The sequence below is a fragment of the Oncorhynchus mykiss genome, chromosome 24 (genome assembly GCF_013265735.2).
Source record: "Oncorhynchus mykiss isolate Arlee chromosome 24, USDA_OmykA_1.1, whole genome shotgun sequence".
In the NCBI taxonomy this organism is placed as follows: Eukaryota; Metazoa; Chordata; class Actinopteri; order Salmoniformes; family Salmonidae; genus Oncorhynchus; species Oncorhynchus mykiss.
In genome coordinates this window covers 9347030-9373078 of record NC_048588.1, presented here as the reverse complement: position 1 = coordinate 9373078, position 26049 = coordinate 9347030, and the positions used below count along the sequence as shown (strand labels likewise).

The following is a 26049-nucleotide window of genomic DNA, read 5'->3' as shown; positions in this document are numbered from 1 at the left end:
CATGTACCTGCTCTGTCAGTGCCCATGTACCTGCTCTGTCAGTGCCCATGTACCTGCTCTGTCAGTGCCCATGTACCTGCTCTGCCAGTGCCCATGTACCTGCTCTGCCAGTGCCTATGTACCTGCTCTGCCAGTGCCTATGTACCTGCTCTGCCAGTGCCTATGTACCTGCTCTGTCAGTGCCCATGTACCTGCTCTGTCAGTGCCCATGTACCTGCTCTGTCAGTGCCCATGTACCTGCTCTGCCAGTGCCCATGTACCTGCTCTGCCAGTGCCTATGTACCTGCTCTGCCAGTGCCTATGTACCTGCTCTGCCAGTGCCTATGTACCTGCTCTGCCAGTGCCTATGTACCTGCTCTGCCAGTGCCTATTTGCCTGCTCTGTCAGTGCCTATTTGCCTGCTCTGTCAGTGCCTATTTACCTGCTCTGTCAGTGCCTATTTACCTGCTCTGTCAGTGCCTATTTACCTGCTCTGTCAGTGCCAATGTACCTGCTCTGTCAGTGCCCATGTACCTGCTCTGTCAGTGCCCATTTACCTGCTCTGTCAGTGCCCATTTACCTGCTCTGTCAGTGCCTATTTACCTGCTCTGTCAGTGCCAATGTACCTGCTCTGTCAGTGCCAATGTACCTGCTCTGTCTACTGAGGTGACGGTGGTTTTATACACCCCCCACCTGTTTTCAGAGTGTCACTGTCCAACATTGTTTTTCCTCATGTTCTCTATCTCCTTGTCCCGTTCTCCCTCTCCCTCTCTCTTGCAGCACCCCATCGCGGCTGTGGCTCCGGTGGATGAGGAGGGATCTGACGGGGAGCCCGACCAGGAGGCGGTGCAGAGGTAAGCCTGGGAGGGTGACAGGGACAGGGGGGCTTTGGAGCGTGACCGTAGAAGCGCTGGTGTTCCTGGGTTACTGGGAGTTGAGATGCAAGTAGGCTGCAGCACTGCTTTCTGCCACCGGGGGACCTGGCCACTATTGTTCCGGTGCGCCCCTCTCATCACGCAACTGGCTTTCATAAGGCGATCAATCAACTCCTCTCCAACTTCTACCAAATCTACCTCTCTAAATCTCCTCTTAAAATATCTCTCTCTCTCATTTCAAATTATGCCGCCAAATTATCCCGCCACGGCTTCGCTTACACTAAGCTTGCTCAAACAATCCAATCCTCAAATTGGAACGGGGGGTTGTGGGCGTTATCTGATGTGTGATTCGTCCTGCCTGAAGGAAGGGTGAGGATGGGTTTTTTCCCCCTCCCCCAATGAGGACGGAGAGCTGACCAGTGCTGCTTCCTGTCTCCCTCCCCGCGGCCCAGGTACTTGGCGAACCGCTCCAAGCGGCACACGACGCACGCGCTCATGAGCACGGCGCACGGCGGTGAGCCGCTGGCAGACTCGCAGAGGCCCCAGGGCTCCCGACAGAGGGGGTGGGCCCCGGAGCAGCACTGCCGGTGAGGGGCCCCACACTGAGGCTGACAAACACCACGCCCCAGCCCAGGGGGGGCATGCATGGGCCCCGACTCACAGCAACGAGGGAGCAGGGACAGTATCTAGAGATAGGGAAACAAGCACTAAATACACACATACACCCCCTTCACTGAGCCAAAAGTCCTCACTGGGGGGGGTGCATGGGCGCCAGCATTCAGCGAGCCGGGGAAAGGGGCACAGGAACTTAGGAAACATTCACAGAGACACATTCTCACGCTATAATGAGCTGGAAGTCCATACCGGGGGGGATGGGGGGGGGCATGAATGGGCTCCAGCCAGCACACAGGAGCAGGAACCTGGACCCTATTGCACCATGCAGGTTACACTATCACAGTCACCAGCTTGAAGCATACGACATGAGGACTTCTAGTGATCCAGGGGTAGGTAAGGTAACAGAACCAGTTATCAGAGCCTTGCGCCGGGCTTCGAGTTATCCTGAGCTGCAGGTCAGCCGTTGGACAGTCTTGGTTGTGGGGAAGTTGCCATCTCATTGGCTGAGGACAGATATCATCGAGCGTCTCAGAGTAGGAGTGCTGATCTAGGATCAGCTCCCCATCTAATCTCGTTCATTGGGATCTTACCCGGGCAAAACTGATCCTAAATCAGCAATCTGAGACGTTTGATACATGCGGCTGGTCTTCTGATACTGATTGAACACGCTCAGCTCAGTTTAGGAGAAGCATCTTTATTGTAATTATTCCAAGCCGTTCGTTCTACAGCCAGTTTGAGTCAGCCTAGTTATTCTCTGATTTCTCTAGCTAGCGATTCTCGGTATAGACAATTTTTTTGCTTGTTTGACTGCAACTGAAGGACGCTTCAGGTATTGGATTCTCCAAATGACCTTGCCGATCAGGTCTTGGTTTGGACTGGGTATGACAACACCGCAACGCAGTCCTGCTGTGTGTTGCTGTGGATCCTCTGCTCACGGTTCTAGGATCAGCTGTTTGTTTACAGTGACATTATGATGATGCAGAGAGACCAGAGGAGCTCATGTAAATGTGATTTTTCATTTTTCTGTCTGTATGCGACTTCACCTCTGTATCCATTTCTATGTATGTCTGGCTCCTGTCTATGTGTCTGTTTGTTTGCGGCTCTGCGCTTCTCCCCAGGTCCATCTACAAGGACTGTAACACCCTGCACTTGCCCATGGAGCGTTTCTCCCCCGTGAGGCGCTTCTCCGATGGGGCCACCACCATCCAGGCCTTTAAGATCCACCTGGAGAACAGCAGCCTCATCAGGCAGCTCAAACAGGTACTGTACACCCCCACCTGGTTCTGTACACCCCCACCTGGTTCTGTACACCCCCACCTGGTTCTGTACACCCCCACCTGGTTCTGTGCACCCACACCTGGTACATACAGTGCATTCAGGAAGTATTCAGACGCCTTGACTTTTCCCACATTTTATGTTACAGCCTTATTCTAAAATTGATTAAATAAACACAAATCCTCGATAATCTACACACTATACCTCATAATGACAAAGCGAAAACACGTTTTCACATATCTTTACAAATTTATGAAAAATAGAAAACAGATACCTTATTTACGTAAGTATTCAGTCCCTTTGCTATAAGACTTGAAATTGAGCTCAGGTGCATCCTGTTTACTTTGGTCATCCTTGAGATGTTTCTACAACTTGATTGGAGTCCACCTGTGGTAAATTCAATTGATTGGACTTGATTTGGAAAGGCACACACCTGTCTATATAGGGTCCAAAGTTGACAGTGCATGTCAGAGCAAAAACCAAGCCATGAGGTCGAAGGAATTGTCCGTAGAGCTCAGAGACAGGACTGTGTCAAGGCACAGATCTGAGGAAGGGTAACAAAAAATGTCTGCACCATTGAAGATCCCCGAGAACACAGTGGCCTCCGTCATTCTTAAATGGAAGAGGTTTGGAACCACCAAGACTCTTCCTAGAGCTGGCCGCCCAGCCAAACTGAGCAATCGGGGGAGAATTGCCTTGGTCAGGGAGGTGACCAAGAACCTGATAGTCATTCTGACAAAGATCCATTGTTCCTCTGTGGAGATGGGAGAACCTTCCAGAATGACAACCATCTCTGCAGCACTCCACCAATCAGACCTTTATGGTAGAGTGGCCAGATGGAAGCCACTCCTCAGTAAAAGGCACATGAGAGCCTGCTTGGAGTTTGCCAAAAGGCACCTAAAGTACTCAGACCATGTGAAACAAGATTCCCTGGTCTGATGATATCAAGTTTAAAGTCTTTCGGGACAAGTCTCTGAATGTTTTTGAGTGACCCAGCCAGAGCCCTGACTTGAACCCGATCGAACATCTCTGGAGAGACCTGAAAATAGCTGTGCAGCAACGCTCCCCATCCAACCTGAAAGCGCTTGAGAGGATCTGCAGAGAAGAATGGGAGAACGTGCCCAAATACAGATGTGCCAAGCTTGTTGCGTCATACCCAAGAAGACTCGAGGCTGTAATCGCTTCCAAAGGTTCTTCAACAAAGTACTAAATAAAGGGTCTGAATACTTATGTAAATGTGATATTTCAAAAAAATGTAATACATTTGCAAACATTTGTAAAAACCTGTTTTTGCTTTGTCATTATGGGGTATGAATTTTTTTTTTTAAATCTCTTTTAGAAACATTCAAGGGTTCTGAGTACTTTCTCAAACCACTGTATCTCACAGCCTCCCGAAAGACAAAGCATTTGAATGTTTTCTTCTTTCACGAGAGACTCGTCCTGATTTACCTCTGCCTGCAGCTCCTGAGCATAGTCCCGCTCCAATGTATCTACAGTGGGGCAAAAAAGTATTTAGTCAGCCACCAATTGTGCAAGTTCTCCCACTTAAAAAGATGAAAGAGGCCTGTAATGTTCATTAGAGGTACACTTCAACTATGACAGACAAAATGAGAAAAAAAATCCAAGAAAATCACATTGTAGGATTTTTTATGAATTTATTTGCAAATTATGGTGGAAAATAAGTATTTGGTCACCTACAAACAAGCACGATTTCTGGCTCTCACAGACCTGTAACTTCTTCTTTAAGAGGCTCCTCTGTCCTCCACTCGTTATTTGTATTAATGGCACCTGTTTGAACTTGTTATCAGTATAAAAGACACCTGTCCACAACCTCAAACAGTCACAATCCAAACTCCACTATGGCCAAGACCAAAGAGCTATCAAAGGACACCAGAAACAAAATTGTAGACCTGCAGCAGGCTGGGAAGACTGAATCTGCAATAGGTAAGCAGCTTGGTTTGAAGAAATCAACTGTGGGAGCAATTATTAGGAAATGGAAGACATACAAGACCACTGATAATCTCCCTCGATCTGGGGCTCCATGCAAGATCTCACCCCATGGGGTCAAAAGGATCACAAGAACGGTGAGCAAAAATCCCAGAACCACACGGGGGGACCTAGTGAATGACCTGCAGAGAGCTGGGACCAAAGTAACACAGCCTACCATCAGTAACACACTACACCGCCAGGGACTCAAATCCTGCAGTGCCAAACGTGTCCCCCTGCTTAAGCCAGTACATGTCCAGGCCCGTCTGAAGTTTGCTAGAGAGCATTTGGATGATCCAGAAGAAGATTGGGAGAATTTCATATGATCAGATGAAACCAAAATATAACTTTTTGGTAAAAACTCAACTCGTCGTGTTTGGAGGACAAAGAATGCTGAGTTGCATCCAAATAACACCATACCTACTGTGAAGCATGGGGGTGGAAACATCAAGCTTTGGGGCAGACCAGGACGACTGATCCGTGTAAAGGAAAGAATGAATGGGGCCATGTATCGTGAGATTTTGAGTGAAAACCTCCTTCCATCAGCAAGGGCATTGAAGATGAAACGTGGCTGGGTCTTTCAGCATGACAATGATCCCAAACACACCGCCCGGGCAACGAAGGAGTGGCTTCGTAAGAAGCATTTCAAGGTCCTGGAGTGGCCTAGCCAGTCTCCAGATCTCAACCCCATAGAAAATCTTTGGAGGGAGTTGAAAGTCCGTGTTGCCCAGCAACAGCCCCAAAACATCACTGCTCTAGAGGAGATCTGCATGGAGGAATGGGCCAAAATAGCAGCAACAGTGTGTGAAAACCTTGTGAAGACTTACAGAAAACGTTTGACCTCTGTCATTGCCAACAAAGGGTATATAACAAAGTACTGAGATAAACTTTTATAAATACTTATTTTCCACCATAATTTGCAAATAAATTCATTAAAAATCCTACAATGTGATTTTCTGTTAAAAAAAAATCTCATTTTGTCTGTCATAGTTGAAGTGTACCTATGATGAAAATTACAGGCCTCTCTCATCTTTTTAAGTGGGAGAACTTGCACAATTGGTGGCTGACTAAATACTTTTTTTGCCCCACTGTACCTGCTGCTCCTGAGCATAGCCTTACCCCGTACCTGCTCCAATGTATCTACCTGCCTCTCCTACATAGGTGCCCACAACCCCTGGGGCGCAAGTGTGAATGCCACACAAGCCTCCCTTGACGTCATCCACTTGTTTTCCTACACAGTGAAAGGACAGATTTAGATACTGAGCCTCTTTAGAGAAGATTCAGTGTAGAGTCAGTGTGTACGTCTCCACTTTGTACTGTCCCGGTGTCTTAATGACGGACTCCCTGATGTCGTCTATCGTCATACTAAACTGTCTGGCCTCACTGGAAAGTATTTTGTTAACGCATCCGGGGAAAAGAGCGTGTCTTACCGTGATTCAATTAATGCCTTTGTCACAATAGAATCACTTGCATACGCACATAGCTAAATAGCTTGTCAAGTGCTCTACTTTTGCCTCTGGATGTTCTGGCTCTCCATTGAGGTCCCATCAGTTGAAAGGCCTCTTGTAATTCTCATTCTCTCAAACCCGCTGGTCCTTATTTCCCCCTTACCCACCTGCTCCCGCTGGCCCTGCCTTAACCCCGTACCTACCTGCTCCATTGTATCGACCAGTGTAGAGACACCAAAACACAGGTTTCTTCTTGTTTAGTCTGTATACTTAAAGACCCCTCCCTCCCATCCATCTTTTTTTCCAGAAACCATACCATTCTACCATTCTCCGAAACCAAGGACATTTTTAATTTTCTGCTTTTCATTCAATATGTTTCCATGTAAAGAACAAGTCATCGATGTACTTTTTTTTCATCTTTTTTTTTTTTCCTTCCATCCATCTTTTTTTCGACCTTCTGTCACCTGCACCTCTACACAGCGCCGAGGCTGCCGTTCAACTATATTTCAATATGTAAAGACTTACCAAAACCAAACTTGTGTTTTTTTTTTTTTTTTACATTGCTCTGCAGTCTACAATACTTCTTTGGGTAAGCACTGCAGCTCCTAAGCATTGTCCTGCCTTACCCCATACACTTGTGTTTCACTCTATCTTCCTTCTGCACCTCAGTGTGCAGGCACTTGATGTAATCCACTTACTCCCACTTAACCTTCAATTAGTCTGATTCCATACACAAGGACAGATTGTGCAGTGTTGGACTGAAACACTGAACTGCTTTAGCAATCGAATCGGTGTGTAATAGACACAGATCCAAGGTGGGGGCATCAAGAGGTTCAGCAGGTTTGAGGATATTTGGGATTGGCCTAAGGGTGCTGATGTCACTGGGGTGGTAATTAAGGGGTAATCCCACAGACTCAAGTTTGGGATGGTGTTATGGTGAGAGTAAACACTAGGCTGTTTGGGTCACGGGGGTGAGCGTCAATACAAAACAAGCTGCCATTGATGTTGCCAGTACTTCTGCCCTCGGTCAAAGCTGAAGTCATTACGTGACCCAGAACCAAGTCCGCTAGCCTTGTCCCAGATCTGTTTGTGCTATCATGTCAACTCTTTGTCATGCCAAAATGATAGCACAAACAGTGCTGGGACCAGGCTAGATATCAGCTAATCGATTTAACAGTTTAATGTCGAGGCTGTGATGAGAGACTAGCGCTAGAGGGGTGGCGGAGGGATCTCCAAGGTCGTTGTAACAGTACACAACAGGGCAATAGGGAAAATTCTATATTGATGACTTCAGAACCGGTCTGTATTAGGGAGTTAACAGCCATTTTAAAAGTGTAAGGAAGGACCACATGCCTTACATACAAACCTCATAGACCCTGAAATGGATTCAATTTAAATCAAAAAGCTTTATTGCCCATCCAAAATACATAAGAATGAAATGGCCTTTTCTGACATGCAACAAAGAATTGATTTGAATCTCTTTTATTGTTGCATTCTATATTATCGTCGGATGGGGTATTCTGTGTGAAAGTGACCGCAAGTAATGCTATTCATTATATTTCAGGTTCCACTGTCTTTCTTTGTGTGGTCTCTAACAACAATATGTTTGTTGTGTGTTTGTGCGCGTATGTGTACCAGGAGTGTGAGCAGCTGCAGAAGATGTACGCTTGCCCCCAGGACGAGAGGCTGCTTGAGCACACACAACAACAGCATTTCCTGTACCAGCAGGAACAGCAGATTCTACACCAGCAGATACAGGTCACTGTGACACACACCGACACAGGCACACACACACACTCGCGCGCGCACGCGGTGACAGACACACACACACACACAGAGAACGACACAGACACACACATAGAGACACACAGAGAAAGACAGACACACACACAGAGACACACAGAGAAAGACACACATACACAGGCACACATACACAGAGAACGGCACAGACACACAGAGAAAGACAGACACACACACACAGACACACAGAGAAAGACACAGACACACAGAGACACACACACACAGAGAAAGACACAGACACACATACACAGAGACACACACACACACACACACACAGAGAAAGACACACATACACAGAGACACACACACACACACACACTGCGTGGTTTGTATCAGCTGGAGCAGTGCTTTCTACACCAGCAGATGCAAGTCACTTTGAGCCTGAAAGACACTCACACACTGGGAAATGCTGGTCGATGTGACACAAACACCGTAAACACATGCCATTATGCGTTCCTAAATAGTTTCCCCATTAGCTAAATCTTTCTCTCCATTCTGCAGGCCCTGTCTTTGGGACACGGAGACTGCCAGCCCAGTCACCTTACCCACCAGCTCCAGAGGTGAAAACACCACACACACACACAACCTGAGTTGTCAACACCCGCACACTCTGAGCAAGAGACTGATGATACTCATTAGTGTCTTAAAAAAAAAGCATTTATTTTTATGCGCACAGGTTCAATGGAACACGCTCTATGGCAATAGTCTGCTAAACACATGTCGTGCAGATCAGAGAAGCTCCACCAACAAGCCAGGCTTTTGTGCTGCTCTATTGATTTTAAGTGTTATTTACATCCCTGTCTGTTCTCTCCCTTCCCTCAGGTTGCATATCCAGCCCTCCAGCCCACCGCCTACACATCCCAGCAACAACCTTTTCAGACAGCCCAATCAGAGTCCCCCTCCAACAGCGATGATGCAGGGGCACGGTGAGTTCTAACTCCACCCCTTATTCCTACTTGTCTTTTTATTGGACTAAAGGACTGAATGATCAGTCAATATGACAAAATTGTTAATGATCCCTTATTAAGACTAAGTGATGGTTGAAATAACCTGTTTGTAGGTGTATTAGCTCTCTCCTGACTGACTGATCTCTCCCTCCTCCCCCCAGGTGTACCATCAGCGGTGCAGTACCAGCAAGCCCCCGCCCTCTACCAGCCCTCCAGCGGGAGTCCCCCCCCTTGCGGCCTCCGCCCCGTCACACTGCCCCCCCAGCAGCAGCAGCCCTGCTCCTCTTCCCGTGGGGGGGGTGTCCCCATGCCCCAGCAGCAGGTGACTATCCAGGTGCAAGAGGTGGAGCTGGGAGGGGGCGGGGCCCTGCAGCGCCAGCAGCAGGCTTTCCTTTCCACGCCGGGCTCCCACCGGGTCCTGGGGAAGCAGCTGAGCGCAGACAATGCCGAGACCCACAGGTGACCCTCACGCTGCCTGTGTGGCTGACCCGTCATGGCTGTTCCCCTTTGCACTTTTTGATTTTAGTTTTAGTTTTCCCACCATCACTTTTCTTAAACTTTCATGTTCTTCAACTCTGTGTTTTGGACTTTCTCGCATGTCCTCACACTGTAAATACCTCCATTTCATCTACCCCCCCCCACCCTCCTTCAGTTATTGTAGATTTCAGTCTGTCATACCTCAGTCAACCGTAGGAAGCCATGTTCCTGAAACCCAAAACTCACTCATAATTATGTTTTATAAACCGTGTTGCCCATGGTGTAAATACTTTTGGGCCTGTATTATTGGGAGGTGGGATTTAGAGGCAGCATGGGAGGCATCCTAAATGGCAGCCAATTTCCCTATATCCTGAACTCCTTTAGACCACGTGCCCTGGTCAAAAGTACTCTATATAGCAGGGGTGTCAAGCAAATGGACCCAGTGAGCCCATTCAATCTGGCCCTTTCGAAAAGGAAAGCTAGACAGTCAGGGAGCATTAAGAAAATGCATAGAGGTAATGTTATCTTTTGCACTTTTTGACTGCGAGGAAATGTAATCAATATTAAGTGCGGCCCTCGGGACCTCTGTGAAGACCGAATGCGACCTGCGGGGCGAAATGAGTTGTTTACGCCCCTGCTATTCAGGGACAACAGGGTCTTACACTTGATAGGTTAGTGGATTTCAGACAAAATCTTGTGGGTTTTTACATTGAGAAATACCACTGTGACCAAAGTGTTTTGATAAACCAAAAAACCTACTTGGCTGAATAAGGAGACGTCCCACCGCCGCTGATTCCCCCGCTGAGATTGGCTGACTAAATGGGCGTAGGTGGTGGGATGACTGCTCGGGGTAGGAGTGTCCCTTCCAGCTGGTAGGAACTAGGAATTCCTATACCCAACAGTCTGTGTGTTGTATTTCTCCTCCACCCCAGCTGGTAGTAACACTGTAGGACCTAAACACGTATTCACCCAACAGTCTGTGTTGTATTTCTATGCTAAGCCTAGACCACGTTCACTGAGAGGGGGTGACAAGCTCGGTGGTTACCTCATCGTTTGATTTTCCTTTCATTTCCTCTGGCAAAGCAACAGATTTTGGGTGTATTTGAGGTTGTCACTCAATACCATGACTCCTTTAATTCCGGAAGGCTTCTGTGCTAATTATCACCCATAATAGTGGGTCAAACTGTTGTATTGAAGATGTAGAATTGTATTGTCATGTCAGAATCACGTAGGCATATTTGTGTTTTGTCATACTTCTCTCACCACTCATACTGTTCATATTAACTCATTTAATTTTTATAGTACTACTAATAATAACTGCCATTTATTGCTTGTATACTTCCTTAATCCAAAATACTTCATCTCAATGGTGTATTTGTTTTTTTCCCCTCTCAGAAGTATTTGCATTGGATGGTACATTTTGTTGCAAGTAGCATATAAGCTGACTATTCCCCTCTCTTCCCTGGTCCCTCGCTCCCCAGTCGCAGCCTCGGACGGTTCAACACATACGACCAGGCTGCCTTTAACCCCCATCTGTTCGGCGAGGGGTCTCGGCCATCGGGGGTGGTGGGGGGCTACAACCCCTACCTCCAGGGGACCTCCCTCAAGGTGCCAGGGATGGAGGGCTACCAGGGTGGGGTGGTCGGTGGCACTGGAGGCGGGGGCTACGGGAGCCCCTCTGCCTTGCAGCAGGCTCTCCTCTCCCCCACCCCCCTGGAGTACCGGCCCCAGCAGCATGTCACCCCCACCCTACAGGGTCTCCTCTCTCCCCGCCACTCCCTGACGGGCCACGCCGACCCCCGCCTGCCACCCCAGGACCTGGCCTCCCTGCTGAAGAGGCAGAGCCCTCGACCGGCACCCCCCACTTCCCCCAACGTGCCCCAGGACTACACGGAAATGCTGCTGCTGCGCCAGCTCGGCCAAGGGGAGTCTCTGGAGCCGGGAAGCCCCTACCACCACCTCCTCCAGATCAGGCCCCCAGACGTCCAGCCCCCCAGCCTGCCCCACTCAGAGAGCATGGAGGAGGATGACCTGCCACCCGGCTACCATGAGGGCCTCCTGGCCAAGGCCCAAAGCTGTGGGGACGGCCATGACCTGCTGGGCCCCCCCCAGGGAGGGACGCCCCCCTACAACTCCCCCACACACAGACACGGTTACATCAGGAGCACCACCACAACCAGAGGTAAGGGTCAAGCAGGCTCAACCGTAGAAATAGAAGGACTATTTAGATTCTGTACATTCTATTTCTATGGTGTCAAACAGCTTTCACATCCCTGTATGCTGATACTCACATGCTTTTTACACATTCCTGCTTCGGTCACACAAGCTATATTCTACATTGTTAACTTAGCAAATTCAGTAATCCCTCCCTCCCTCTCATCCCCCTTCCAGACAATGAGCATGTTGACTGCAGGACCCAGGGGCAGCAGGTTATGGAGCAGGGCGTGCCTGACCGTAACGGAGTGGGCTACTCCACCAGGGGCCCCCAGGGGGACGGCTATCGGCCCCGGGGCCAGCTACAGCGCCACCACACCATCCAGACCTGCGACGACGCCTATGTGAGTCTCTCACGGTGCCATAATGTGCTCCGTTTGGGACACACAGAAGTAGAATCTACAGAATCTCTCAGCCTCTTGTGTAGCTCTCAAAGGACTGGATAGTTTCAATGGATAGGTCTTAGGCTAGGTAAACTATCAGAGGGCACAATGGACCTTGTTGCTCATACGTACCTTTTCAGATCTGTGTGGCATGCCTAGGGTTAGGGACTCGGGGTCAATTTGGAATTGTCTGTGTGCGTGCGTTTATGTACTTAACGTGTCTTTCTGTACCGTCTCAGGACCAGGCCGAGCCCATGTCTGGGATGAGCCTATTGGCTGGCAAGGCTCTGAGCTCCGCCCGCATGTCTGACATCCTCAGCCAATCATCTCTGACAGGAAGCCAGCAGCTCCACCAGCGGGAAGAGTCAGGTCAGTGTCACCTACACACACACCAAACGAGGTAAAGTGAGTGAAACGTGGCAGTGTGGTCTAAGTAAAATGTGAACTCTAAAATAATCTCTGTCACAGGACTAATATATAGTATAACAATATATGCCATTTTAGAAGACACTTAACCGCATGCATTTTCTATTGGTGGTCCCAAAGGGAATTTAACCCATAATCCTGCCGTTATAAATATTATTGTGAAATACACCTGATAGGTGCAGTGACATGTTGTTTTACAGGGTCAGCCATAGTAGTAAGGCGCCCCTGGAATAAATTAGGGTTAAGTGCCTTGCTTAATAGCACATCGGCAGATTTTCACCTTGACACCTCGGGTATTCGAACCAGCGACCTTTCGGTTACTGGCCCAACGCTCTAACCGCTGCTGCCCAATGGAGCCACGGAGGACCATGCACATGCACTCACAACACCCACCTGCCCTGAACATGGAGGAGTTCTTCATTCTGAAAGGCTGTGTGTGTGTGTGTTTTCTCCTGGCAGTATGTGACGTGGAGGGAGAGCTCCACGCTGGAGCCTGCTACCCGTCGTCCTGCACCAGCAACATCCTTCACAGCTACAAACCCCCAGACCTGCAGTACAGCATGGAGCAGGCCGGGGTCTAACACAGGTACGCACAGGCACTTAGTCTGCGTCTCAAATGGCACCCTATTCCCTTCTTTTGACCAGTAGTGCACTATATTTGGGGAATCGGGAGCCATTTTGGACCAACCTCACAGTATGACTCTGTTGCCCGAACTCAGTCTACACAGTCAGTGAATGTCCTTTACCAGACTCATGTCAATGGTTGTCCATACTGTTGCCACTGTTTGTTTATTTCATTTTTAGATGAAACAAATTCTTATTTACACTGACACGCTACCGGGGAACAGTGGGTTAACTGCCTTGTTCAGGGGCACAGTAACAGATTTTTACCTTGTCAGCTCGGGGATTCGATCCAGCAACCTTTCGGTTACTGGCCCAACGCTCTAACCACTTGGCTACCTGCCGCCCCAAAATGTTAATGCTGTTCTTAGATCAGTTGTCATTTAATTAAACTTTCATTTAGCCCGGCAGGTCATTTAGGATACGATTCTCATTGGTTGGTCAAGAGGTGAACAGGACTAGAAGTGTTAGTGCTCCTAGCTAGGGGACATCCAGAGGGAATCTCAATGGTATTACCTTGATTCCTCACCTCTCTCCTTACTTCCTTCTCTAAGCTCATTGGATGAGAAGGACTGGGGGGGATCCTCAGATATGCTTTTTGAGATGGAGGCAAGGAGAGAGGGCACAAGGAACCAAAGAAAGACAATTGAAATTCTCCCCTAGTGTTAACTCTGTCCCTCTGTGTTCTCTCTCTCCTAGGAGCGTCTTCTGTGTATAAAGGTCCACATCAGCCACCTGTGTTGAGCAGCATCACGCCAAACCGCCATTGTCTGTCTGGAGGGGGCGCAGTCCGTCAGTCATGGGGCTTGGGGGAGGGCAGGCAGCCTACAGGCTGCAGCCCGGGGTGGGTGGGGGGGGATTGGCTGGGCGAGGGGAGTGGGTTCAATGCCAGCATTCTGTTCTGCACAGCCATCTAGCAAGCATTGCCATCATTGGCTCTCTCCATTTCTGCTCTTCCGTCCGATTGGATAGATTGGGCTCTGCTTCCCCCTATCACTTCTTCCTTCCTACCCCCTTGCGGTCCCGCTCTCCTGCCCCCTTACCCCCCCCCTCCTCCTCCTAACTGTTGCCATAGCAACATACTCATGCGCCTCAATGTCCCAGACATTCATACAGGCAAAACGTATAGATAACATAAACTTACACATGCACACACTCAGCCACAAACCCAAAGTATTCACACCAAGTCTGTGCGCAGGGATTCCTGTGAGGTTCTGTCCGCTCCTCCCTCTCCCCTCCACTGTATTCCAGTGGACCATTCCGGAGCGGGCTGTGATCTCAGAGCCTATGAGTGACCCATTCCATTGGGCTTGCAGGGGTGGGATTGGGTCAGGCTCAGAGGCGCAAAAAAAAAAAAAACAGCTCAGTGACATCGAGGATCGCACAGCACAACCAGCTCTCATTTGTTATTTTGTTTTCCTGTTCTGTTCTTTTTATTAATTGTTTTTAAAATTCATTTTTACGGGCTAATGTTCATCTAGAAATTATGATCATTACTGTTATTACTGTTTTCTGTAAAATAAGTTTTATTGTTATTATGATTATAATGAGAATTATTATTAAAGGAAAAAAAATTGTCCTGTGTTGCAAGGAAGACAACATTTTAGTTTTGATTACTTAAGAAATTCTGCACTTTCGGTTCAAGCTATCTTTAATTCCTCTCCCTGTTTACCCTCCCATATTGCCTTCTCCTTTTGTCACCCCCTTGTTCTCTCTTGTTTTATGCCCTTCTCTGCCCCCCCCCCTCCCGTTCTTCATTCCATCCTACTCTCTCCCTCTTTTTCCACTCCCCATCACTCCCCTGCCACCTTTTGTGACAGTGTGGCATTGTGTGTAGTTTTAACAGACATGCTTCCTCTTCCTCCCCTGTACAGCGACACCATGTATAGACCACAATTGCTGTATCCCATTTTTTGGGGTGGGGGGTGTTGGGGAGGCATTTTTTTATATTGTTATTGTTATTATTTGTATTTTTGGATGTCTTCAGATATCTTTTTTTTTTCTTTTTTTTTTCTGAATATTGAGATTTTTAGCCAAAAGAGTACAGGGAGAAATCCCTCTTTGTTGTCATAAAAAAAGATTGTTCTTATTGTTTTATTATCGAGACACTTGAAGAGGAGAGTGGTTATTTGTTACTTTTTATCATTTCAATCATTGATCTCGTCGTTGTTGTTATCGTTTTCTGTTTTTTGGGGGGGTAGATTTGGCAGGCAATGGGTTGTGGGGTGGTTCGGTGCTGGGAATGCAGTCATTGAAACGGAGGGGAACTGTAATATAGCTGACATATCCTCACCATCATCATCGTAAGACATTTTTAGAGGCGGAGATGGACAGACCCCCTTCTCCACTCGCTCCCCCAATCTGCAGTGGTACCCTCCGTCTCGGACCTCATCGCCCCCTTATTGGCCAACACACACTGGACATTGCCTCTTCTCCCGACTCTGGCCCAGCTCTGGCCACATCCAAGGAGGAGACTACTACTCTGCACATGTGCTGCCTCCCTTTTCTATCTCTTTCTTGCTCTATATCGTTCCCTCCCTTCGTCACATGATCATCAAGTGAGACCTACTCCAGCCCCAATACTGAATTCAGTCCTTCATCTCTTCAGAGGGAGAGAAATGAGGAACTGACCAGAGAAAGACCGGTTGCTTCAGTTTGACCCCAGCGCAGTATGTACAGTTCAGATAGTGAGCAGAGGGGGTGGGAGAATGATCCGCCTCCCTATCCCCACCTTGTCCGCAGGACTCCTAGTGCATCATGGTCCAGCAAGGGACTGTGAGTGTGTTGCTGATGAGTGAGCACCTCGTTGTCTTCTTCCTTGTCTGTTTCTGTCTGACTTCCCTCTCATCATCTGTAAACCAGCTCTTTGCTCGGCACCTGTATCCTATGTTTTCTCTTTCTATTGTTTATTTTGTTTTTGGGAGTACAAAAATACTAAAGTGCAACAACGATGATTAAATAGAATTACCAACCAAACTGAGATGAATTAAATAAATATATATAAATAAATAATTTAAAAAGACATTGTGTTTGGGTGATCAATAGATTTAAGGAATCTGTATACCACCTGGGAATTTATGCTTGTTTTTTGTCAGTCTGAATGTCACACGGCTTGTTTTTTGTCAGTCTGAATGTCACACTGCTTGTTTTTTGTCAGTCTGAATGTCACACGGCTTGTTTTTTGTCAGTCTGAATGTCACACTGCTTGTTTTTTGTCAGTCAATGTCACACTGCTTGTTTTTTGTCAGTCTGAATGCCATACTGCTTGTTTTTTGTCAGTCTGAATGTCACACTGCTTGTTTTTTGTCAGTCAATGTCACACGGCTTGTTTTTTGTAAGTCTGAATGTCAAACTGCTTGTTTTTTGTCAGTCTGAATGCCATACTGCTTGTTTTTTGTCAGTCTGAATGTCACACTGCTTGTTTTTTGTCAGTCTGAATGCCATACTGCTTGTTTTTTGTCAGTCTGAATGCCATACTGCTTGTTTTTTGTCAGTCTGAATGCCATACTGATTGTCCTCAACTTACGAGCAGTTGCTTGTCGTTGAGGAGCAGAGTTAATGGTTGTCATACATGTACGAACATCTTCATGCACTACAGCAGGGTTGTGTTCCATTCCAATTTAGTCAATTCAGGAAGGAAACTGAAATTCCCACTAGAATTGGATTTTCAGTGTCCTTCCTCAGTTGACTGAATTTAAAAAGTGATCAACCCTGCCATATACTCCAGATTTCACAGGCTGTGATAGATAAGGCACACACCTGAAATCCTCCTGGGTAGTTGATCCTCTAGTTGTATTTGTGAGAGTTAAGGAAAGGACCTCCTGGTCCCTGACACAGGAGCACTGTCGGGATGAATGGGGATCATTGGGTAAGCTATTGATCTACATCCTTCTACCTCAGGGCTGCAGTGCTCGGTGATCAGCTTCTTTGGTCTGTCTGTCTATAGCTGCACTGCAGTGGCTTTTCAGGCAACAGTAGCTGAGCACAGATCTAAGGAGCCTTATAGGATTTAATGGAGGAGGGGCAGGCAGGGATGCTGTGGGCCTGCGATTGGAAGATGTGCAAGATAAGTGGATAAGAGCTAGTCCCCTGTGTCTTAGTAGAATGACCCCCCTCTCCCCCATCACTCTCCTTCCAGCCATCCCCTAATTTTTCTCTCTCTCACACCTTGTAATACGTGGCTACTGGCTCACTGAATGACGGATGCATTGCGTAGCTTGTCCCGTTTTCCTCTCGCTCCCCCTCTCCTCTTTCCTCTCTCCCCTTCTCGTTGTCTGTGTGGCGACAGCATGACTGCCTGCGTCAGCCACTAAATGCTGCTTGCTGCAGTCAGAGGATTGTGTGTGTGTGTGTGTAGTTGAGTGAGCCAGGGGGTGCTGCCTCTCTTCTCCTCTGCTACCCTACCCAGCATGTATGGAGGACCGACAGGCTGAATCATCCCACCACCATCTGCAGACTGTGCCAAGGTAACACACTAACATGGATTTGTGTGTGTGAGAGAGACAAAAATAAAGAATGGGGGAAGAAAGGTTAGGACTGTTATGTGTGTGTGTTGGTTTATCTGAGTTTGAAAGACAATGCTGTGTATATTTGGGTATGTGTGCGTTTTGAGGACACTGCATGCATCCCTGCACAGCAGATTTAGTGTGTTGCGCAGAGTCTATCCCTCTAGCTCTCACTCCTCTTGCCCATTACTCTCTTCCATCCATCGTGCCTGTGCTTGTTATGATAACAAGCTTCCAGCCCTCTCTTTACTGGACTGATTGCGCCATTGTTTATTTGGGGAGTACTATGGAATGCTATTCTCATGCTGTCACCTTTGTGTTGATGTCGTGCTTGCATGCCCGCTTTACTGGAAGGCGCTGACACATTGATCATGTGACCATGATGATCCGGGATTGATAGTATCAGGCGTTGGTCATTTCTGGTGCTTTTTCACACATTTGATTTGCACGTATGTGGTGTGAAATCACGGACTTCTCCTTTAAAACAGACCTGTTTTTTTAATCTACTGCTAGAGATTTACTCAGATGGCGTCTATATCAGCGTATTGCACTGCAGCTCCTTACAAATCAAAGTTAGACAGCCAGCAAATGATTCAATACTCTGTGGAGTCAGGGTCTATTTGTGAAGAGCATAATCAACTCTTACTCTACCTCTCGTCATCACTGTTCGTTGTGTCTCTATATCCCGTCGCAGTTTGGCTATTTCTTTGTCTTTCGTACTGTTGTATCCTTTCTGATTGGCTACTCCTGTGTCTTTTCATGGATTGTCCAGGAAGCTACTGCTCTTCTGTTGACGTTGTCTGTTCACACTAGTTGTTTATCTGTGTTCACCGCATTCTCTTTGTCTCTCTTAGGGATCTATCCTCTTTATTCCTGTGTGTTTTTACGGTCTTTGTCCCAGTCTCTTTCTTTCTGTCAGTGTTTTTTTTTCTTTTTCTAGAGCTAATGCTATTCTTATGTCCATGTTCTCTCTCTCTTTCTCTCCATATCTGACACACTGTTCTATTTCCCTGTCTTGTTTCTGTCTGTTTCTTTGTCCACCTCTGTTTTGCTTTTCATTCTCTTGTCTGTGTAAACCCTCTATTCAGTCACTGGAGAGCAATCACTTACTGCCAGTCTCTCTATCCCTGTGTGTGTGTGCTTGCGAGTGCACATCATGGCAGATAGCAGGTGTGTGTTGGTGGTCCTGTGGATGAGCATGGAGTGTGTGTGTCTGAGGCAGGTGCCGGGCACCACTGTCCTGCTGCTAAACACCTTGGCCTGGGCATGGACAGGTCAGTAACAAGACTGGATCACAAAAACTAAGAGATGGAAAATATACCACCTCACAGAGTATACTACTCGGTTCTTTATGAGTTACAGTATATTGATAAAGATTCTGATGAGATACCAATGAAAAGTACATTGAAATAGACACTGAGTTTCAAGGGCACATCTTTTTACTTTTTTACATCAACTTCTCTGTCCAGGTGCCATCGAACATGCGCCCAAAATTGATGGACGGCATCGAGCTGCACTAACACTGAAAGAGAATGTCACCCACAAGTTCAACTGCCAATCAGAGGGTTGGAATCCTCATGCCCCGCCCCTGCTGACGTGGTACCTTAACGGGGAGCGACAGACACCGCCGTCGGACAAGCGGACACCCGGGCGCCTGGTGGTGACATCACGGGAGGAGTCTGGGCTGCTGACACCGGACTCCAAGCACAACAGCACCTTCTCTCTGAGAGCCAGGAAGTGGGATAGAGAGCTAGTATGTGCCGCCTCCAGCCCTCACAGTGGAGAGAGCTACAACGCCACCGTCACCCTCAATGTGCAGTGTGAGGAGGCTTGTTGAATGATCTGCTGATGTTGTGTGGGGAATGTGTTAATATGATAATATGTTGTGGCTGTTAAGGTTTCACTTACTTGTTGAATTAAAGTTACATATCCAAAGGCAGTATTAACCCCAGTCCTTCTGCTTACGCAGATACGGTGCCTTGCGAAAGTATTCGGCCCCCTTGAACTTTGCGACCTTTTGCCACATTTCAGGCTTCAAACATAAAGATATAAAACTGTATTTTTTGTGAAGAATCAACAACAAGTGGGACACAATCATGAAGTGGAACGACATTTATTGGATATTTCAAACTTTTTTAACAAATCAAAAACTGAAACATTGGGCGTGCAAAATTATTCAGCCCCCTTAAGTTAATACTTTGTAGCGCCACCTTTTGCTGCGATTACAGCTGTAAGTCGCTTGGGGTATGTCTCTATCAGTTTTGCACATCGAGAGACTGACATTTTTTCCCATTCCTCCTTGCAAAACAGCTCGAGCTCTGTGAGGTTGGATGGAGAGCATTTGTGAACAGCAGTTTTCAGTTCTTTCCACAGATTCTCGATTGGATTCAGGTCTGGACTTTGACTTGGTCATTCTAACACCTGGATATGTTTATTTTTGAACCATTCCATTGTAGATTTTGCTTTATGTTTTGAATCATTGTCTTGTTGGAAGACAAATCTCCGTCCCAGTCTCAGGTCTTTTGCAGACTCCATCAGGTTTTCTTCCAGAATGGTCCTGTATTTGGCTCCATCCATCTTCCCATCAATTTTAACCATCTTCCCTGTCCCTGCTGAAGAAAAGCAGGCCCAAACCATGATGCTGCCACCACCATGTTTGACAGTGGGGATGGTGTGTTCAGCTGTGTTGCTTTTACGCCAAACATAACGTTTTGCATTGTTGCCAAAAAGTTCAATTTTGGTTTCATCTGACCAGAGCACCTTCTTCCACATGTTTGGTGTGTCTCCCAGGTGGCTTGTGGCAAACTTTAAACGACACTTTTTATGGATATCTTTAAGAAATGGCTTTCTTCTTGCCACTCTTCCATAAAGGCCAGATTTGTGCAATATACGACTGATTGTTGTCCTATGGACAGAGTCTCCCACCTCAGCTGTAGATCTCTGCAGTTCATCCAGAGTGATCATGGGCCTCTTGGCTGCATCTCTGATCAGTCTTCTCCTTGTATGAGCTGAAAGTTTAGAGGGACGGCCAGGTCTTGGTAGATTTGCAGTGGTCTGATACTCCTTCCATTTCAATATTATCGCTTGCACAGTGCTCCTTGGGATGTTTAAAGCTTGGGAAATCTTTTTGTATCCAAATCCGGCTTTACACTTCTTCACAACAGTATCTCGGACCTGCCTGGTGTGTTCCTTGTTCTTCATGATGCTCTCTGCGCTTTTAACGGACCTCTGAGACTATCACAGTGCAGGTGCAATTATACGGAGACTTGATTACACACAGGTGGATTGTATTTATCATCATCATTAGTCATTTAGATCAACATTGGATCATTCAGAGATCCTCACTGAACATCTGGAGAGAGTTTGCTGCACTGAAAGTAAAGGGGCTGAATAATTTTGCACGCCCAATTTTTCAGTTTTTGATTTGTTAAAAAAGTTTGAAATAACCAATACATGTCGTTCCACTTCATGATTGTGTCCCACTTGTTGTTGATTCTTCACAAAAAAATACAGTTTTATATCTTTATGTTTGAAGCCTGAAATGTGGCAAAAGGTCGCAAAGTTCAAGGGGGCCGAATACTTTCGCAAGGCACTGTATTATCATTGGCCGCAGTGCTAATATCAATATCCAATATGATCCCACCACTGTAGGTTATTTAAACCCAGTAGTACATTGAACTGATGTGATGCTCAGTTTCCCTCTCTTTATTCTGTTCCCCTTTTCTATCACAGTCCAGCCAGAGATTCTGCGTGTGAACGCTCACTACACTGAAACCTCAGACCCTGGCCTCTCCTTGGTCCTCTTTGCCTTGGTACGGTCAAACCCCCCTGCCCACATCACCTGGATGGACCAGTCCGGTCAGCTGGTGGCCAACACTTCGGACTTCCTCATCCTGGACTCGCGGAGCTACCCCTGGCTGACCAATCACACGCTGCAGGTTGCCCCGAGCAGCCTATCAGGGAATGTCTCCGTAAACGCCAGCAACAGTGTCGGTGCAGCTCAGAGCAACCTAGCTCTGGCAGGTCTGACAGGTCAATATCACTTTGACCCTTTTCTTACTATCATGCCGCCGACATGAACAAACTGTCTTGTATATGTTCTTTTCAGCGAAGGGTGGATGCGTAACCAGGCCAGCTGAGCATAGCTTGATTTGTCCCAGCTCGGCTCGGTTCAGTAGTGTGAATAGCCCTTTTTTCCACTACAGCCCAGATCATAGGCCCCCTGTTTCTGTATTCTCCAGAGTTCCTCCAGTCCAGGGTGGAGGTGCCGGTGCTGGGCATCCTGACAGGGGGCGCTGTGGGCTTCGTTACCTTCCTCATCCTCAGCCTTCTGGTGCTCTGCCTTCTGCACAAGAACAAGGGCAAGGCCATCATCGGTGAGACAGGGGAGCAAGGAGGGTGGGAGGAACTGTTGTATTTTGATGGTACAGTGAATGAAGTGCTTTAAGTCTCTGAAGAATGTCTGCTCTTTTTCAGATGAGCCAGTCGAGATTATAATGGCGAAAAAATGGTAACGTACATTTATTTAGTTAGTCGGTCTGTTGTTTGTGTCAGTTGTCAGCATAGGTATGTGTCTAAATGTGCCTTTCTATGGTAAGTCGCTCGGGAAAAGAGTGTCTGCTAAAACGTAATACCTATCAGTGGCGATATTAGCATGTGCTAAGTCTTGGTGGGGAAAGAAAGAAAGAAAAGTGTGATGCATGCCAGCAAAGCCACTACACAGCACAACACTAAACAATACATTAATTGCACTGTAATGGTGACATACGGTGCCCACAAACTGTTAGGGCCTACGTAAAGCTGCCCGAACAGCAGTCCCAACATCTTACCACTGCTACACCTGGCTATCAGCGGAGCCTTGTCTGGCAGCGAAACAGTTCATTCAGCCTCATTTACTACCTTTTTAAATAAACATAGCTGATATGGCTGACTTGCTTAAACAAATGTGGTTTCTACTAACAATTGAGATGGAGAAACTATGACATAAGGGGACGAAAAGCGGATGAAAGGAAATCCTTAACTTCGATTAAGACCTTAATGAGCGAGCTAGGACGGACATAACCGTTAGTCAATATAATTATTTGTTTAGCACTTTTGAAATGTACAGCAACAGAATTCAGAATATGGGTCATTCTTACAGTGTTCTCCCTGTACACCAAGTCAGAACTGTAGGACAAATAAGGGGGCATATAAGCAGACAATGAAAGCTTTTACAATATTCAATGATTACATTTCACTTAAACAGGTTATAGGCTACAGTAGAGCAGTCAGAACAGTAGGCAAAATTAAGAAGGGTAAATAGGCCAAATTATTAGGGTGAGGCATATGGCCTACTAAAATCTTACTACACAACATACACTTAGTATTACTTTCTTAGGTACAGTATACATATCTCCCTGGCATATTACAGAATTTATGCCGCAGCATACAATACATTTTTGGACTCACCTTGTTGTGCTGTGCTCACTTGAACAGGAAGGTGGAATTTTGTCATCAAATTCTGGCATTCACTGGATTTATGGTGCTTTCAAAGCAAGTTGGATGACCGTTCAAAACGTATTTTCCCAGTCGGAGCTCGTTAATTCCCGACTTCCCGGTTGTCTTGAACTCACTAAAGTCAAGTTTTCGCAGTTCCGAGTTGTTGTTTTGAGCATGACCCAAATCATGCTTCATTGACAGCATGGCCAATGTTGAATGTTTATCATTTTAAACTCGGGGAAAAGAGCCCCTTAATGCCATATTTGGGACCACACAGCCACGGTCACTGATTCCTTCCAAACCACCTGTTAAATTTGTGATTTCCAACTTGTTGTTGTGTAATATTTATGTCCAATGGCCGATGAGCACCGATACGTTTTACCCATCATTTCTCTTCATTATTTCTCTTCATATGACAAGGATTAAAAAGGTTTTGCCAGTAGATTGTCGACTTGATTCACGATGATGACTGCTAGCTCAGACTGGGAAAGTATGACGTTGACGTGATCAGTCCAGTCAAAGCTACTGTACATGTAACGTGATTTGACGTAATTTTATCTGTGGCCAATGACCTTGAGCCTTCTTGGATGGACACTTTTATAATGTGACTATGGCAGCACCCAAAGTGCTAGAATTTTCAAGGTCTCCTCTTACACTTGGCAGTGACGTAGTGTCCCCATGAGTGACAGAACACTGAGCAACGCTCTGTATGTTCCGCTGGCTAGCCCCACCACCACAGAATGCACTGAGCTGGGCTGAAACACCTGCATTTTGGAGCTGCCTTCCTCAAGAAAGCAAAAAAAATAACTCAAAGATATGCATAATTTTTTACATTGTTTGAAAACTGATATCTGACCTGCATTAATGCCAAAATAACATGCAAAACAGGCATGCCCCTCTGCCCCACCTGCCCAGAATTACGTGTTGCCACTGTTTCCTATGTATTGTATTCATGCTCCTCTTTAAGTATTTACAGTATTTACAGTACAGTACACAAGGCAAGTGTCTGTATAATAATATACTTCACATGGGTGTATTCACTAGGAAGCAAACAGACGCAAACAGGCCAAAACGGGGATGGGCATACCTGAACTTATCCAATAAGAAACGTTTTGCTACGGTGTGCAGTAATAAATACACGCCATGACTCTTGTTTCAGTATGGAATCATCTAGTGTGAAGGTAGACAAGATATCCCTACCCAGAGAGAACATGTCTCTACCTTCCAACATGCAACTCAACGACCTCAGCACCCTGCATAAAGGTAAGACACTACTGCTGAGAGACCGATGCCTCATTAGAACTGAGGCAGAAGTCTCATCAATGGTGCAAAGCAATTACAGCAACTGGAAACAGTGGCCATTTTGGTGCCCTGGGCACTGGCATCTGTCCCTGTGGTCTTCTCTATGACTCTGTCCCATCTGTTACTCTACTTCCTCATCACCCATGCTGTCTCTCTGTAGCACTCGAGACCGCCAAACACCACCTTGGGGACAAGATGAGAGAGGAAGAGGAGGATCTGTCTGCTGCCTACGCTGCCAGGGGTAAGACAGGGTTCAGATGTTTAAGGTTAGCTTGCCTGTTGAATGGAAATGAGTGGGCCCAGTCTACACTTTCCACACTAATATAATGTGTAACATAGTTTCAGGCGTGTTACGGAGCGTGTGGATGTGTTTATATATACCATTGGATGTGTGTGAGCCTATAATTCTCGTTTGTGTGTATATACTGTGCACCACATATGTCCGTACATTGTTCTAAAGGTTGTTGTTGACACCCCCTCCAGGCTTCGCCCTGTACCCCATGGTGGGCTACATCTATAAGGTGAACAGCAAGAGCAGTGATGAGATCTGGCTCTGACTACTATGCCCCAGTTCCACCACTGGGTGGTCAAACCACAGTGCAATGGGCCAAAAGGAACCTGTGGAACGACTGCCAGTCAACCAATCAGCCGATACCATCTTCAACAAGGACCAATAGAGATGCTGAGATGATTACAGGCGCAGACCAGCACGGGGAACCTGTTAGGAAGATACTGTAGTTAGCGATCTCACTCTGGGGTTGTCCAGATGAACCTATTACAGCAGGTAATCACATTCCAACTTGATGCCGTGAAAATCAGAAACTCAGAATATCAGGTCTTATGTTGATTGGTTAGTGTATTTCAAGCTGACAGGTATAAGTCTGTAGCCTGGTCCTATATCTGTTTGTGCTGTCTGTCTGTTTGGTGTGACTATATGTCACAAACAGATCTGGGACCAGAAGGGTGCAGTTGTGACATCAAGTGAATAAATTTAGATGGCTCTAAACACCTAAACCGATACTCAGTGTGGAAAGTATACTGTACCCGTGTTTTAGATGGTTTACACTGACTGACACCTATCACTCCTCCATATACTACAGTCTGTTGATCATGTACCATAACCATGAACTCCTGTTGGATTAAGGAATGCTTCATGTTCTTTGTATATCATAATGTCCAAGACAATGTATGTGAACTGACATATTTCTATGGCTATATACATAAACAATAGATATTCATCTACAAGTATAAAATATGTATATTTGTATTCATATGTATATGTGTATAAAATAAATCTAATAAAGATGAATATGACTGGATTTGACTATGGACGGTGAATTCTGCTTTTTGTTTTTATTCAACCAGCAGGGGGCGCTAATCTTTACCGTAGTTAAGATGGAGACTGACGGATCCAACTGTCTATTGATTTACATATGATGGTCTGTCTGGCTTGTCATATTAATGTTGTCACCAGAGGTCATCGGGGCTTTGCAGGTCAGGGCATCATCAGGGGACAGTGAAGGGCTGGTTCTGCTGTAATGGAGCCCAGAGACTTTTGTTGGCCCATTTCAGTGTGCTGAGCCAGTGGGAGGAAATGCAGCCTTTACTCTGATGGAAATTGTAATGACATTTACATATGACAATTATATATCCCAGATTGTGTTCGTTGTACACTGCTGAGAGGGAAGTGATACTGTCCTATATTTTATGGTTCTGAC

At 46.6% G+C, this 26049-nt stretch overlaps 2 protein-coding genes across 7 annotated transcripts in view; both read left to right on the top strand.

Annotated features, from left to right (window-relative positions):
• The window catches only part of LOC110503671 (serine/threonine-protein kinase SIK3 homolog), a 44379-nt gene extending 28311 nt beyond the window's left edge, over positions 1 to 16068 (top strand). Inside the window, exons 14-25 of one of the 4 annotated variants that reach the window (XM_036962043.1) lie at positions 760 to 833; positions 1307 to 1441; positions 2588 to 2729; positions 7817 to 7936; positions 8480 to 8538; positions 8801 to 8904; positions 9087 to 9384; positions 10884 to 11584; positions 11794 to 11960; positions 12239 to 12368; positions 12885 to 13011; positions 13746 to 16068. In XM_036962043.1, coding sequence (XP_036817938.1) covers positions 760 to 833; positions 1307 to 1441; positions 2588 to 2729; positions 7817 to 7936; positions 8480 to 8538; positions 8801 to 8904; positions 9087 to 9384; positions 10884 to 11584; positions 11794 to 11960; positions 12239 to 12368; positions 12885 to 13006 — 2052 coding nt within the window. In that variant the 3' untranslated portion in view covers positions 13007 to 13011; positions 13746 to 16068. Of the gene's footprint in view, positions 1 to 759; positions 834 to 1306; positions 1442 to 2587; positions 2730 to 7807; positions 7937 to 8479; positions 8539 to 8800; positions 8905 to 9086; positions 9385 to 10883; positions 11585 to 11793; positions 11961 to 12238; positions 12369 to 12884; positions 13012 to 13745 lie in introns of all 4 variants that reach the window. The other 3 variants (XM_036962041.1, XM_036962045.1, XM_036962044.1) reach the window with 3 other exon arrangements.
• A 1009-nt stretch (positions 16069 to 17077) lies between these two features.
• LOC110503672 (transmembrane protein 25) lies at positions 17078 to 25327 on the top strand. 3 transcript variants are annotated; one of them, XM_021582115.2, is made up of 9 exons: positions 17078 to 17512; positions 18715 to 18825; positions 19021 to 19371; positions 21284 to 21583; positions 21793 to 21927; positions 22028 to 22061; positions 24189 to 24292; positions 24492 to 24572; positions 24815 to 25327. In XM_021582115.2, exons 2-9 carry the CDS (start codon positions 18744 to 18746, stop codon positions 24886 to 24888), a joined length of 1161 nt encoding a protein of 386 aa, XP_021437790.2. In that variant the 5' UTR covers positions 17078 to 17512; positions 18715 to 18743; the 3' UTR covers positions 24889 to 25327. The 3 variants fall into 3 exon arrangements, with proteins under 3 accessions (XP_021437790.2, XP_036817935.1, XP_021437789.2); XM_036962040.1 differs by lacking the exon at positions 17078 to 17512 and having other exon boundaries at positions 17519 to 18825; positions 21284 to 21574; XM_021582114.2 differs by lacking the exon at positions 17078 to 17512 and having other exon boundaries at positions 17519 to 18825.
• The last annotated feature ends 722 nt before the right edge of the window (positions 25328 to 26049 follow it).

Excerpts from the sequence above, each read along its gene's own strand:
- LOC110503672 (XM_021582114.2), top strand. The coding sequence starts at position 18,708 with ATGGCAGATAGCAGGTGTGTGTTGGTGGTCCTGTGGATGAGCATGGAG. Across the intron at positions 24,293-24,491 it reads CCTCAGCACCCTGCATAAAG|CACTCGAGACCGCCAAACAC; the intron begins GTAAGACACTAC and ends GTCTCTCTGTAG. Across the intron at positions 24,573-24,814 it reads TGCTGCCTACGCTGCCAGGG|GCTTCGCCCTGTACCCCATG; the intron begins GTAAGACAGGGT and ends CACCCCCTCCAG.